This window comes from Octopus bimaculoides, chromosome 6, assembly GCF_046866305.1.
Source record: "Octopus bimaculoides isolate indiv1 chromosome 6, ASM4686630v1, whole genome shotgun sequence".
NCBI lineage: Eukaryota > Metazoa > Mollusca > Cephalopoda > Octopoda > Octopodidae > Octopus > Octopus bimaculoides.
Window position 1 is genome coordinate 47,386,251 of NC_142933.1, and position 16,625 is coordinate 47,402,875.

At 34.1% G+C, this 16,625-nt stretch overlaps 1 protein-coding gene across 7 annotated transcripts in view; it reads left to right on the plus strand.

The window, feature by feature from the left end:
• The window catches only part of LOC106873461 (neuronal acetylcholine receptor subunit alpha-10), a 370,303-nt gene that overhangs the window by 185,084 nt on the left and 168,594 nt on the right, over nucleotides 1-16,625 (plus strand). For all 7 annotated transcript variants that reach the window (XM_014920832.3, XM_089353834.1, XM_089353835.1 and 4 more), the window contains one exon: nucleotides 15,354-15,565. In XM_014920832.3, coding sequence (XP_014776318.1) covers nucleotides 15,354-15,565 — 212 coding nt within the window. The remainder of the gene's footprint in view (nucleotides 1-15,353; nucleotides 15,566-16,625) is intronic.

Sequence of the window (16,625 nt, forward strand, 5' to 3'; positions counted from 1 at the left end):
CAGATATTTTTTTAAAACTAGGTGGGCAGAAGAAGTGAAATCGATATGACTAGTTACAACTCTTACTAGATTTTCATTAGAAAATGTTTATACACTTCGTGTCTCCAGAAAAACTGATGTACCAATAGTCTGATATTTATAGTGCATACAATGTTGGGCACCTATATGCTGCGGATATACGAAAACAAGCTTTTAAAATCCTTAAAAGATTGCTTTCATACAACCATAAAGTTATCAATAACTACAAGCACTACTAGCATCTTACCATTCTAAATTATTGTCCTAAGTAGGACTAATTTTCGCACAATCATACTTTTTAAACAATTAGCTTATTATTTTTATTTATTCATGTTTTACTCTCGCCCATATTTTATTTTCTCCATTCTACTATTCCCTCATCATCACGTTTTAATTTTTTCTTATTTGACGTCGTTTACTTTTTCCGGTCCTCCTTCTGCTACCCAATCTCTCTTCTATGTCTTGTCGGTTTTATTCATTACATTCTCTCTAAGAAATCTACTGTCCAGTAATTCCACACCCCTACTTCCGACTTTCATAATTAACAACTTACATGACTCTACTTTCCTAACCGGTCTAATCATACCTATTACTTCACTCAACGTTTTAAATATATTTTTATTATTTCACCGTTTAACCTTTAACGGTGGCTCTTAACCAGTTATCCACCTCTCTTTTTCTTCCTACTACCCTTGCACTCTCGAATCTGAGAAAATAGACTTACTTTTCCTATCAATATATCCTCTTCCACAGCTCTTTCTAACATCTAAATACCCACAATGCTCTAAATACCCACAATGCTACCCTTTTCTTTGGCGTTTTCCTTTATAGTTTTCTTTATACTCAACTCCAGTATTTTTCATCTTAAACATTTTCATTTATTTTAATTCCCCATCTTAAATTATCTTCTCATTTTCTTCTACTTCGCTTTCTTCTCAATCCTTTCATTCTTATCTTTCTCCTTTTTCGTTTGTTTTTATTCTCTCTGCCATAAACTACATTATTACCCAGCTACACTCAGCCACACAATTCTCTATTTCCTACCTGGCTAAATCTATCACACACTTTTAAATTCTTCTCTCTAGATAGCCTACCGCCTCCCGTCCTACGACCATTTAACGCTAGACTTTAACACTGTAGAATTATTTATACTTTTTATTTTTATCCCTCTAATTTATAGATGTATTTCTATAATTTCTATATTTACTTTAGTTTTTTTCTTTTAACTATTGTATTTTCCACCAATATCATCTCATTTTATTTTTTCTAATTTTTATTGCTTTTAACGTTCTTCTACCATTACCATTACCATCTTACATTTTGTGCTATTATTTTAATTCCTAACACTTTCAGTACTGTCAAAATTCTTAATATTATCATCACCGATCCTATTTCACTCTTACCTCTCCACTTTGGCCCTGTGCTTACAGCACATACATGCATACATACATAAGTACGTATATATATATATGTGTGTGTGTGTGTGTGTGTGTGTGTGTGTGTGTGTGTATACATGTATGTTTGTATGTATGTGTGTACATAAACCTAATCATCAGACATTTACTTATCTCCTCTGAGACGAGACTCGTAACGGCTGGTTATGTTGTAACAACGTAATACATACTAAGTGCCTTCTCTTTTTGTAGATTTGAGTTCTTCTTTACAACGTCCAGCTGATCGGCATGAATCTATCTATCTATCTATCTATCTATCTATCTATCTATCTATCTATCTATCTATCTATCTATCTATCAATCTTTCTGTCTGTGAAGGTGCGTCGCTTAGTGGTTAGGGCATTTGGCTCACGATTGTAAGGTTGTTTAGTTTGATTCCCGGCGCCGCATTGTGATTTCGAGCAACACACCCTATTTCCAGTCGCCGCAAGCAGCAAAAATGAGTGGTAGCAGTATTTCAAAGAGCCGGCCTTGTCATACTATTTCTCATACTGAATCTCCCTGAGAACTATTTTAAGGCACGCATGTCTATAGAGTGTTCAGCTACTTGCACGTTAATTTTACGAGCAAGCTGTTCCGTTGATTGCATCGACTGGAACCCTCGTCGTCGTAATCAACGGTGCGCTGCTTTTTTTTTTTAAATGTCTCTTTATTTCTCTCTTTCCACATATATACACAGCGCGCGCGCATGTATGTATCTTTCTCAAGTGGCTGCAAAAAATGCCTTTCATCATGCCAGCCAGGAACAAATACATTCTACATTCGCATGCATTCACATACAGATACATATGCACTCATGCATACACACGGACAGACTATATATTGGTTTCAAATTTGAGCAGAAGGCCAGCAATTTAGGGGGAGGGGTTAAGTCGATTAAATCGACCTCAGTACTCAGCGGGTACTTATTTTATCGACCCAGAAAAGATGAAAGACAAAGTCAACCCCAGCGGACTAATACACACATATAATAATCACATATATATGTGTGATATGAATTGTCGTAAAAACAGAGGGTAAAGACGGACGAAATGATTCTGCCAGCTCGCTGCCTTCCATACATACACATTTATTGGTTTCAAATTTTGGTACAAGGCCAGCAAGGTCAGGAGAGGAGAAAATCAATTACCAGTGCTCAACTGGTATTTAGTTTATCAGCCCCGAAAGGATGAAAAGCAAAGACGATCTCGGCGGAATAATTATATATAAGGGTGTGATATGAATTGTTAGTACGTTTGTAATTTGTGTAATTTTGTACATGTGACATTGGCCTAGTAAACATGAATATAATTACTCTTTCTTTACAGATAAAGATTTCGCGATTGAATTCAGCATACACTCCTAGGTATAATATACCCGATGACCATTGGAGATCAAAGGGAAAAAGAACAGTTATAATTAACAATTCGTTAAATTATAATTGCATTTCCGAATATCTCTTCCCTTCTTTCTCTCCACTCTAAGTCTGTGTCAAAACATCATTGTATTTCAATTTTATTGATTTGCTATTAGGTTTACTACTACTACTACTACTACTACTACTACTACTACTACTACTACTACTACTCTACGTGTAGGAGTAAAATACTATTATACATTAATTAAAAACACTGGATGTTTTGGCAAATGGGGATTAGATTACAATAAAAATTACAAAAATACATGCTGTTAGTTTGAATGATATAATACGTACGTTTTCTGATAGTTTACTTAATAAATGAACTCTCCTATCACGTCAATTTTAATCCTTATACTTGCTGTGACACAATCGTACATCAAGGAGTTGTACTTTGTCGACAACTGCCATTTTGTTTGCTGCAAGAAGTCAGCAAACGGAAATAATCTCTTGTTACTAACAGTGTCTGCTGCCATCCATTAATCAAAGCTTTCGCCTATCTTTAATGGCCAAACACAGTTGTAAATAGATAGACGGATGTGCAGCGAATTCACCGGAAACCGTCGTGCTTTTGATTTGTAAGTCTTAGAAAATGCGACTCTTAATCTTTTACGTTGCAACTCCCTGAGGACAATTCCGTCATATTGTGATGCAAAGCCAGAGCTCTTTCTTCAAATGATTTTCTTTAAAACAAGGCATTTTATTGCGAATGATGTTTCGACGCATTTACATGAATACATAATTGGAACAAATTTTCGATGATTTTTCTGTATAGATAGAAAGGAACAAGTTTCATTTTATTTCAAAACTGATTTTCTTCACTAATTAACCTATATTTAACAAGACATTTACGAAAATGTTTTCTGCAGAATATTATCGTTAAACACAGTTGTCTATGAAACAAAAATTGAAAGAAAATACATGTTCTTTCCCTCAGGTTTCCTTCAAAAGATAAAATCATAGTACCTCGTATTGTAATTATTGTTAAATATCAACTTTATAGAGTACGGAATGAAATAACTCTTTTATATTTGAATAAATCAATTTATAATCTTATACCGGCATCAGATAAATAATTTGGTGAGAAAAATCTATAGTTTGATACTGTTTTATGGAGACTTGTACACCCTTTAAACTAGTAACCATTGACAAGGCCTTATCAAGCTATTTTCCACTTTTCTAACTTTTTAATTGCTTTCGAATATTTGGTTTCGTGATAGAAAAATCCTTCTGCACCTCAACATTCTCAGTGTAATTTTCCACTTGATTTATCTACTGTACCTTATTATTGGGTTTAGCATTTTCACAAAATTTCTTCCCCCAAATAACCTGTTTACTATATTTGGTCTTACGTTAACATTTCTCTCAGTTCCTTCAAGCATGTCACATGAACCGTTTCTAGTTTGATTGGAAAAGGTGACTGGTTGTTTCGTATTGTCTGGTTTTGGTAATTTTTGTGTTTCTGCTTTAGCTCTACGATCAATGTCCCAATTCCGTTTTTTCTTTTGTAATACATTTCCTTTACCTTTCTCTTCTTTCTTTAATTTATTCTCCCTTCACTAGTCCAGTTTAATTATATATTTTTCTGTCACTTTGCCACCAGGGTACCTGCTGGTTCTTCTTTTGTCCTTTCCTTTTCCCCTTACCGTAAGTTAATATCAATGTGTCAATATCTTTAATATTTTCGCTTTCGATGTAGTTCTTTTTTATTACAATTTGGTTGTCCTCAAATTGACTGACTAAAAGGCATTCAGTTCTCTAGAGTATCCGGTTATCTAGCACCTCCCGTTCCTTCAGTTTTTGTTTCAGATTTTCAATGATCTTAATCAAGGCTGCCCACAATAAATTCTTTTTCCTTTTGTATGCAACTTCTTGCCCTTGCTTCAAATGCGAACGCTATGCGAACGATATTTTTCTCTCCTCATTTTCAGAGGCGTTACTGCGATCCATCTAGTTTTGATGTTCTGGTTCTTGCAATTTTGTGGCGATCTTTACATTTAATCTTCACTACTTAAGTTTGAGAAATAATTTCCATTCCTGATGCTGAACACTAACTGCTGTTTACTTAATTTAAATTATTCCGTGTAATTCCAAACGTCGAGCATTCATTTGTCAAGACGCTTGCTTCCTTTCTTGTGATAACGTTGCAATCTTGCGTTGTCGTCTTGTAAAGCACATAATGGGTGTGAACCTTCATTAAGGAGTCCGATCTCATTCACGACGTTTTTGTTCAAATTTATATTTGACACAATACACTCAAAATTTTAAAGTTACTCTACACGGAGCAGATTTCACATCACTTATGATCAATAGTTTCACTGAGATTCTATTTCTAGACAGTTTGTTGCAGGGATCAAACGGCGTGTCTACCTTTAGTCTAATCAGGTTATTTTGTGCTTGTTGCCATATTAGTACTTTAACCCGCGTACACTGTAAGCATTCTCTCGCCTATAGTACAAGTGTAAAAGCAGTCAGCTTCTGTCAACCTGATATGATTTTGATAGTGGCCTGACGTATATATTATAAAGTAAAAGCAAAAGTAGGTTCAGTTTGAATGGTTGTTAATATTTGATCTCATCAACTTTCTGATAAGTTTTTCGTCCTGAAGGTTGGCAATCGGTGAATAATATTCGTAAGATAAAAATTTAGTTTTTCTGATAAATTCTACACTTTCTAGATAACCCAGTTCTTGACCAAATTAAATATAGCTCAGTTCAGGGAAAAGGAACAGTACTCCTGAAAAGAATATTGCTTGATAAAAAATTAGCTATAAGATATTTTAAAAATTGCGAGAGTAACGTAAACATGCAAAGTATAAGCACTATGGTTTTCCTCATTCCTGTATTATTTTTGTTTTTATTACACATAAAAAACAATCTCAGTGAGAGGAATCTAAATCTGAAAACCTCATCAAAATTGATGCAGTAGAAAAATACTTATGAGTAAAAAAACAGTCAATTTTGGAAAGTGGCAATGCCTGATATTGTCTTTCAATCAATATATCTTTGATATTTCAAAAGACAATTTAGTATAGCTAAGCTTTCTTAAATGATCAAAATCCAAAACTGAACTGAAAGCCGGTGCCATAAGGAAATATTATAGGCAAAGAAGGTTTATATCGGTGGGATAGTAAAGCCAGATATCATTTTCAAAGTCTTCATATCTCTATTATTTTAAAGAAACAATATATTTATTAGCAACAGAAGTGTAATTATATTAAATGGGAGATATAATAAATATATTTATTACCTCTCAAAATTAATATAACCACTTTTTTGAACGAACTAAATGAGAGAAACCTAATAATAAAAATCACAGTAGGAGAAAACGTATGGGGCAAAAGTCAGATTTGATGTTGGTTACACGGCATTGAACTGTAGTTATGCATATCTATCTATCTATCTATCTATCTATCTATCTATCTATCTGTCTGTCTGTCTATCTGTCTGTCTGTCTGTCTGTCTGTCTGTCTGTCTGTCTGTCTCTTCTAAGCAATGCAATGTGCTGTATCAGCAAATGCTAAGTATAGACAATTAAAAAGTCAAAGAAATTGTAACGGCGTCATCTCGAATTGACCTACTATTCTTTGTTTTACTATTTTTCAAAAATTCATTCTGAATCTTGTTTGCTCTCAAACCAGCTGTTTTTCGAAAATTTTAAATAATACCTCCACACGCAGGTTCAGGCGCACTCATATACGCGCACACACACACACACACACACACACACACACACACACACACACACACACACACACACACACACACACACACACACGTTTTTTTAACATTTTGCTTTTAGTTTAATTTTTGATGGCGGATTCCACATGTAAAAATACGGATATAACGATTCTGACGAAACATTTCTTTTCAAGGTTTTCGGTATAACTACGTTACTTATATACCGGCATCCAAAATACTCGATCGCTCATTTCCGCGTTCATGGATGTTTGTCGGATTAGAAGGCAAAATGATAGATGTCTCCATAAAATTAGATGGGAGAGTGTTGGAACAGTCATTCATGATAGAGATATACGTCTTTTAAAATTTAAAAATATTCACATACTTTCCTTGAATGTTGCACAACCGTAGACGTCACCGCTATTGATTTGTTGCAGTAACTCTCTTTAGATAGAGCTTGATCCTCTTGACCGTTGACCTAAGATTCCTCTGCTCAGCATCAATATAAGAAGCACTGTTGTGCTCTTCCGCTAAATCATGCTGTTGTCCCATGACTTCACCGTATCCATGGCAGGGTGGCTGAATGGGTGTTATGCCTTGTCAAAGGGCAGCCTGTAGCCATGCAGGGCACAATCATCACTCGGTATGGTATTTTCAAAACACCCGCATACCCACGCGAGTATTTTGAAAAAACATAATCTTGCTTTCTGACAGTCGAACTATCTTGGCTACTGACAGTCAAATTGTCAATTCAGAATTAATGACAAATAAATGGTATGTTGGTTTCAGGAGAAGATACTGAAACCAATGGTATATGCGTTTCAGTAGCTCCTGCCACTAACAACATTAAATCATCACCACTGGAGACAAAATGTTTGGAATCTACGTTAATAAAGCTCTGGTAATCCAACACTCATGGGTATTTAATGCTCAGATTCTCCAGCTCTGTTACTCATGTTTTCTATAAACTTGACCAATGAACTTTCTTCCCTAAAGTTTGATTTTTCTTTCTCAGACTCAGTATAAGCCATTGAGTATGATCTCTAGATAGACAGATAAAGTAATTGATTGATGAAATTGATAACTAGATAGCGAGCTAGCTAGCCAGCTAGATAGATACATAGATATGCAGGTAGGTAGATACATAGGTGTATGGGCATGAAGCAGCTAACTGCACTTGACAGTGTGCTATGAGGAAAGCACTGAATGATGTTTTATTTTTAGTGAGTCGATAAGTTTGTATAGATGAATTGACCAGATAGATTAGACAGTGACCGAGAAATCGAGAGAGAAAAGGGAGAGAAAAGAGAGAGAGAGAGAGAGAGAGAGAGAGAGAGAGAGAGAGAGAGAGAGAGAGAGAGAGAGAAATGACTGAAAAAAAAGAGAAGGAAGAGTCATAGGCAATCCGATGAAACTCTTCATTGTGGATTAGATTCAGAGACGGGAAAACGTTTGTAATTAAGGATATGAGAAGGCTGTAATATTTCTATAGAAAAGGGAAAAAATGTAGTAAATTATTGTAAGTTAGCAGTATTAATTAAATATAGAACCATTTTACAAACGGTTTATTAGCTTCGCGGAAGAGAGAAAGTACTCCTTAACAAAAAGAAAATCCCATGTTAGCTATACTTGTACGGTGTCACATGTATTTTGATACTTTGATGTGCCACCACATCATTGACAGTCTTTTAGAAGTACGATCAATACTAGAAATAGCAGCCACTAAGTTTTTGGGCACTATGTAGAGCTTCACTGTTTTATATATTTCTAATTCCATCTATATGGTGCATTATTCTTGCTTGATATTAATATTATTTTAATCATATTTATATTTTCAAGTATATATATATATATATATATATATATATATATATATATATATATATATATATATATATATAGAGAGAGAGAGAGAGAGAGAGAGAGAGAAAGAGAGAAGAGAAAGAAAGAGTGTGAGAGAGAAGGATATATATATATATATATATATATATATATATATATATATATATAGAGGGACATAGAGAAAGGGAGAGAAAGAGAGAACTTGAGACGAAATACGGCGAAATTCTCCTTTCTTTAGAAAATCCAAGCAGAGAATTTGTAATTAACGAGATGAGGTGTAAGCTTTCAATACAGAAAAGATAAAAATGAAACAGTAATATCATAAATAATTAGCAGCATGAATTGAATATATTAAATAGTAATATTAATGGTCAATTAGTTGGGCGGGAGTCAGAAAGTGAATTTTAACGAGAATAAATTCCTATGTTGATTTTACTCGTACCAAATCACATGTATTTTAATGCTTCAATCTACTACCACTGCTTAGAATGTCATAGAAAATGGCTTACAGTGTTTGTTCTGGCCCTTAACGTTCCTAGTTGAAATCCTTTCGGAATCGATAAAGTAAACTACCAGTTAAGTATTGTGGTCGATGGTATCGCCTAATACTCTTCAAAATTGTTTGCCTTATTCTTAAATCTGAAACCCTTATCATTATTGCTAAGGCGTTGAGGTAGCTGACTCGTTAGCACACCGAGGAAAATGCTTAACGGCATTTCGTCTCTCTTTACGTTCTGAGTTAAAATTCTGTCGAGGCCGACTTTGGCTTTCATCCTTTCATAGTTGATAAAAAGAAGGTACCAGTTGACCACTGAGGTTGATGTAGTAGATTAGTCCCTCCACCGAAATTACTAAACTTGTACCTTTAGTAAAAAGGATTATTATTATTATTATTGTTGTTAAGACGGCGAGTTAGCAGAATCGTTGGCACACCAGGCAAAATGCTGAGTGGTATTTCGTCCGTGTATACCTGCTGAGTTCAAATTCTGTTGAGGTCGATTTTACCTTCCATCCTTTCGTGGTCTACATTGCCTTTCATTCTTTCGCGGTCGATAAAATAAATACCAGTTGAACACTGGTATCGATGTAATCAACGTCATCCCTCCTCCGAACCTGCTGGTCTTGTGCCAAAATTTGAAACCATTATTATTATTATTGTTGTTGTTTTAGTAGTAATTGTAGTAGAAGTATGTATGTACAAATCAAAATGTGATCAACAGTTATATACTAGTATCTACTGCGTCACAAAGCGTACCTCCGTTTTTCTGGAGGATGTGAAGCTTCGGGATGCACATTGCTAGGAAATGTAGAATTACATTTCACGTAGAATATCACGTAGTTTGCTTTGTTGTAGAATTTGTTATGCTGTCTTTTCTTGTGTTATATTGTCGGTTATCGACTGTGTAAGAATATTCATTGTGTTATTTCACTGAGTGGTAGTTGTGTTAGATTGTTTCAAGGTGAGTTATGAGTTGTATTAATTTTCTTGGTTAGTAATTGTAGAAAATGGATGGTATGAAGAAATTGTACTGTCGGATTTGCAGTGTTATCCATAGGATGTGAAATGCGACCATTTAGGCTATTTTTGGAACTGTGTATAAATGTGTAACTTTGTAGGCCCTTTTACAAGTTTTATGTCTTTGTGAACGTGCTTTATTATAACAAGTTATCCCAATGCTATAGAAACTATTTTCATTCTCATACCCATTATCTGCTTATCTCTATTACAAGAACTTGTATTTGCGTTTCGATCACTTCCATTAGATGTCTTGATTATTAGTCCTTAAGTTTTATATCTGTACAGTTACCATTGATCTCCTTGTAATGTGCCTCAAGTGGTCTGTCGAAACCACGTTTTGTACGAGTTTATACAATTTGTAGAATGTTCGTGGGACATAGCTGCCGGCGACTCTATCGTATCTCGCAATCCACTCGGATATAATAAAAAAGTTAGAGACTTATTTTTCAGTTTCTATTTACATTTCTCTCCTCCTGTACCACCACTCTTTTTCATGGAAATTCTGCCTTCATTTAGTGGCCGCGGCAGGTTTCGCTTTGTATTTCGTCCCTGGCAATACCTATTACACTGTCTTTCACTATCTCTCTTTCTCTGTTTTCCTGCCAATTTCTCTCTTTCTCTCGCTCTCTCTCTCACTCTCTCTCGTGCTACATTTATGCCTCTCTGCATTCCAAATATTATTACGCCTCTTACTGACCTTACTTCATTTGCTCCATCTCAGTTATTCAATGGTTATTGGCTAGTCAACCGACAGACAATTCCAACTATTGATTGCGACCAGCTTCTTAGTGGAATTCTGTCTTATGGCATACGTATAAATTTATGTCTTTTCGTTATTGTAATCTCTCAGACTAATTCTAAAATGAACTAAGTAACGCATGTTAAATACTTGCCCAAATACGCGCGTGTACACGCACACACACATACATACACAAAATAGTCCTGCAACAGCCGAATATTATTACTAAATATGAATTGGAAGTGACTAAAATTTATGAATCAAAAAATGTCTTTTCTTGTATCTAAACGCCTGCATATATAGACAGTATACCTCGAACTATTCTTCTTTTTACCATTCACTCACCTTACTATATAGAAGCGGAATGTGTTCCTACTATTGAAATATTCTGTACTAAATCATCTTCCTTCTCCACCATTTGCGTTTATACTCTGCATTCAATGAGAAATAGTGTAATGTTAATTGGTTTGCTCATTAAATGACAATTGAAAGAACAATGTATAGAAAACTCTAGCAGCTGGGAATAAAATTTATTTTGAGATTCCTATCACATGTCTTCAACAGCTGCATCCCAATTATTACTTAGGCTAGAAGCAATGCAATTCGCAAAAGCTCAAAAATTTGTATAGAATATGATTACAAAGAAACAATGAAAGAATTAAAAGGAAATTGTTTGAGTGGCATATATAGAAAACAAATTAACCTGAGGGTAACAGAGAAACTAAATTGAATGTATGAAGCCAAAATATCCAAAATCAATTTTGTAAAATATCAGGAAGTGATATTTTACAAAAGAGAGCTTCAGAAATGAAACATTTACTCTGAGTAAAGAAAAAAAAAAAAGAAACATATCGGAGAAGTGAAAAAAAAAAAAGGCATACAAAAATTGCCTTATAAACAGAATTAGGTGAGAAATATTTTGTGGGTTGGTTGATTTAAAAAAAATATCTGAAGAAATATTACTGCTAATACGTGCATATTCTCTAAGCGAGTCCATAAACAAATACATGCCGCATTCAGTAATCTGTTTAGATTTAAAAGCTTTGTATAATTTTCTATACTGGGAACAACACCATAGATTGAAACTGAGGAAATAAGACTGTGTGTCATTAAAGTGTCCTTAGCAACGTAAAGGAACTGTTTCCTACCTGGTAGATAAAGTTAATTTCGTACTGGTCTGAAACACTCTGAATACACACACACACACACACACACACACACACACACACACACACACACACACACGAGGGGGTGCTGAAAAGTTCCTGGCTTTGGATAAAAGAAAATATTGAAGGATCAGTTAATTATGATTTTATTCCACATATTCCTCTCTCAGATTCACACACTTATTGCAGCTGCCCTTCAGTTTTTCTAAGCTCTGTAAAAGGACTCGGAAGGTTGAGCCTCCAACTAGGCCTTTCACCAGGAACTTTTATATATATGTATATATGAGCTATAGACCAAATAAAGTAATCAGAGGACTCTCTACAATTTTCAGAATAGCTAATTATGTTATGCAATGTTGCATCTGGAAAGTATTATATATATATATATATATATATATATATATATATATATATAATTACACGGGGAAAATTTTTTCTTATTCATTTTGGCTATTTTGTTTTCAAGTTTGAGGAATACATAGTTAATTCATACAAAAATAGCGTAATATTTAAGTACAAAAATCTACGTAAGTAAAACTCGTGATGAATGTAAGAGTTATAAATAAACGCTAGTAGCCAAATTATATCAAACATAAATGGTAAATTATATAATTTAAATGGCGAGAAACTTAATGCAACATATCTGAGGAAAAAGAATTCAGTGAACGTATTATCCGGTAGGGAAGAAGATAAATGCTAAGTTCTCTCTGCTCTATAAATGTTGACTAAGCAATGAAATGTTTACTATGTTCAATCTTCGATTCAACATAACAGACCTATTCATTCATATCTACATATATTCTAGCATGCGTATATGGAAATGTTTCCGTGTCATTGTTAGCTTTGCTCATTCAATACACGCATTAATTGTGTCAATAATCTTTTATGAGCATCCTTAACTTTTTATTGACAATAGTAATCGGTAAATAAGAATTTCTGAAAGTATATTCTATGCTGCTGTATTTTAAACGGGAAGAAAAACGTTTAATATGTGTACTTTGTCTTTGCAACAGTCTGCTTAATTCACACACACACACACACACACACACACACACACACACACACACACACACACACACACACACACACACACACACACACACACACACACACACACACACACACACACACACACACACACACACACACACACACACACACACACACATGCATATATACTTTTTGATATGAAGTAACTCATAAACTGTTGTAATGTTTAGCTATCATGCAATCTTTAATGTCTCAATGTACCAGAAGATAGAGATTATTTCGGATCCGTTCTTTAGGATTGGGATATCTTTATCAAAAACATGGAGTTTGGACCGTTTCTAAATACTTGCACTTATCTAAGAACACTTCCCACCCAATGCTGCTAGATTTCCCCGTTTCTCTTAATTTAAAATATGCTTTGCAAGAGCTGCATTGCTCTCCTGACAGTAACGACGGAATTTCTAAGCCGTTGATTATGCTTATATTGTAAATTCACTGTGCAATCTCTACGGGATGTGACAGAATTCTACTTGCAAGTTATCTTGATGTTAATGAAATATGACACCAGGTGGCTCCAGGGTTTGTGGTGCGACAACTATTTATAATATTAACAATATTAAGTTCAATGTTAATATTAAATTTTACAGTCATTATAATGCTTTTAGTATCATTATAAAACTAAGGTCATCGGTATCAACAGCATGTATCTCAACTGTTTACAAGATTAAGGAATAAATAATACATTTCACTCCATTCGATTTTCGTCATACAACACCCAGTGTAACCACGTTTCTTGGTATGTCAACTTGACCAGAAACTAACTTTTTCATTTTCTTATCAACTGTTTATTATTTAGAATGTACATATTGATATATTAAATATCTGTATACTGTATAAGCATTGGACATTGTTTAAATCTGCCTCTTTGTCCTCATGTTCTTTGTTTCATTGTTGGTATGTACATATATTTAGAAAGCAAACGGTTATCCACTGTTAACTCCATTTCTTATGATGTCTTAGAAAAAGATCCATTTAACGAAATATGTAAAATATTAATTACGTTCAGCAGGCAAAAGTGTTATTTTTATTAATTTTTCATAAGCTATAGTTTCATAATTAGACAAATAAAACGCCACTGGTTAGGTTTGGTTAAATATCTACCTCCCTGCTCACCATCTCCCGCTAGTAATGGAGTCTGGCGATTCCGACGGTATCTTTCAACATTCTCTGCATAAGAAATGTCATACACCTTCTGCATGCATTTTCTCCGGCGCGCTGTGATATATTGGTATTCTTGATGTACTTACCATATACCAACCGTATTAGGAATTTGGTAATTACATCATCTAAGAAATATACTAGGCCTCCATCTCATCTTTATTGGCATTTGATCCAGCTTATATTTAGGTTCCTCCTTCTTTCTATATAAGTTTGTCTTTTATTATCTTTCTTTCCGGTAGTTCTTTACTTAATTCCAGCTAATATTGCGTTCCTAGGGCATTCTTTAACTGCCCCTTTGAAGGATTGACTGAATCCTGATTCGCTTTAAGTGAAGCAAAGATACTTTAAATTTCTTCTTTCTCGCTCCGAAGTAAATTCCTCGAGCTCCTACTAAACATGACCCCTGCCCATTTACAGAGCTCACTATTTGAACCAATATCCACAAGACGTTTTCACTAATGTTGTCATGTTTATATGTGAGAGATTCTGCTTTCGTTGTTATTCTGTCGAGTACGGTATTAAAGTAACCTTCAGTATTGAAAAGTTCACGTTCTTTTTCATGTGAAGTATCTACATCTATGTTATTTTCCGCCTTATTTAACGTTTGCAGAAATATTTCGGTATTTCATTTGGTGGGCATATCATTCCTGCTATGTCAAAATATTGATAAAATTATGACAAATATTACGACAAACCGAGAAAAAGATGTTTTAGAATAGTGTTTTTTTACTCCAAAGAGGCAAAAAATAGAAAGAATTAATGGGTCATAAAAAATGGAACGTTTCCATGTTAGTAATTCTTATTTTGGAGATGAAAATAACGGGATGACAGCATAAAAGACAACAATGATAATGACCAAGATTCCTTTAATTGCAAGAAGGGCAACGGTAAAGCAGCTTTACAAGGACACATGGAAACAGTGGGGTTTACGCATTTTTTTACTATAGAAAAAAAGATTCCCAACAAGGGTGCCAAAATTAATAAGAAACGTTTCAGTACTGGAACAAACACTTAGATCCAGTCGATATTAATTTTGACTACCGGGTGCATATAATATGCATTAGTATAATGACGAGGCGCAAGCTGAAAATAGCCCTATTTACAGACAAGTCATATTAATAGTTATGCTATCACATGACATATTAATGTATACGTTTACACTTCTCGAAAATTCAATGAGTCATTAACACACATTCTAAAACTCATCTTTGAAATACTCATTCTGAAAGAAGATTGTTTTGATAATAACGGACAATAATATAATATTTTGCTGATATATTGTGTATCTGACTGGTCTCATTTTCTTGTCACATTTTCTTTCATTTCAGTGTCAGCCGCTTTCAATCATAACCTGCCTGTCTCTGAGGAGAAGCTCCTGGTGAAGCGCCTGCTAGATCGGTATGCCCGACTAGGAAAGATAGGCAGGCCCGTGCTCAACACATCGGAGACCGTCACCGTCAACTTTGACCTCAGCCTCATTCAGATTGTCGATGTAGATGAAAAAAATCAAGTACTAGTGACAAATATCTGGTATAACTATGTACGTAATATAAGAAAATTTCTCTATATTTTGTTCCTAAATGAATGTGATTTGCAATTTGAAGACTATATTAAATAATGATTCAATTATTATCATCTAATTTTGCTAGTTTCTTCTTTCCCATTACACTTCAAGTATAGAATTTAAGAAAAAGTAACTTCAGTTCGATTTCTAACTTAAATAGACCATAACTTATTACATGTTTATTGAGTTTGGTTCTCAATGGAATTATATAATCATCATCAGCAAATGTAATTATTCAACAACACAATATAATTTCTAAGTGTAAAACAAATGGAAGGCTGGCTTCCATCTTAGTAAAACGTTTGTATATAATTTCAATAAGTAAATGGATGCCATCAAATTAAATTATGGAGCATTAAAAAGGCTAAACAAAAAGTAATATATATGATGAGAAAAATATATTAATATATTATTTTCCCGGCAAGTACAGAAAACAGCTCCGGACAGGTTTCTGCTGTTTTGAACATCTTATATCAATAGTGTTCTAAAATATTAGAGAACCATCTATTTAGAAGCTTTACAAAATGATGTGATAAGGTACACTAATCAATAAATTATTCAAATGTTGTAGAGTCAGTGGAACCTTGCACATTTATGAAACAAATTATTGTCTTTGTGAAATCCATATTTACCTTTTATACTCGGTTTTGTAGTAAATACCATCAGGCGTTAAGTAAATTATAGCAGTGGAACGAATCGTGGCTGCATCAGCTATTGTACAAATAAAATCTAATATATGAATTTACACCTTTTGAGCATAGATCCATAGAGACTTCGATCATAAGTGTGTAGATAACGTCATTAAAAAATGATACCTGATATTGTGCAAGGATATGCTATTCCAGTATTCTTAGTTAGCCTATATATAATTGCTAATGCGTAATGAAGCGCCATTTTGACTATGACAAACCTTTACAAAAAACTATATATTTGCACATATCTTCGTAAGTTTTCAAATATTGCTAGCAATATAGATCGATATGTATTGTCAATTATGTTGAAAAACAGTGTTTTGACGCAAATATTTTCACATAAG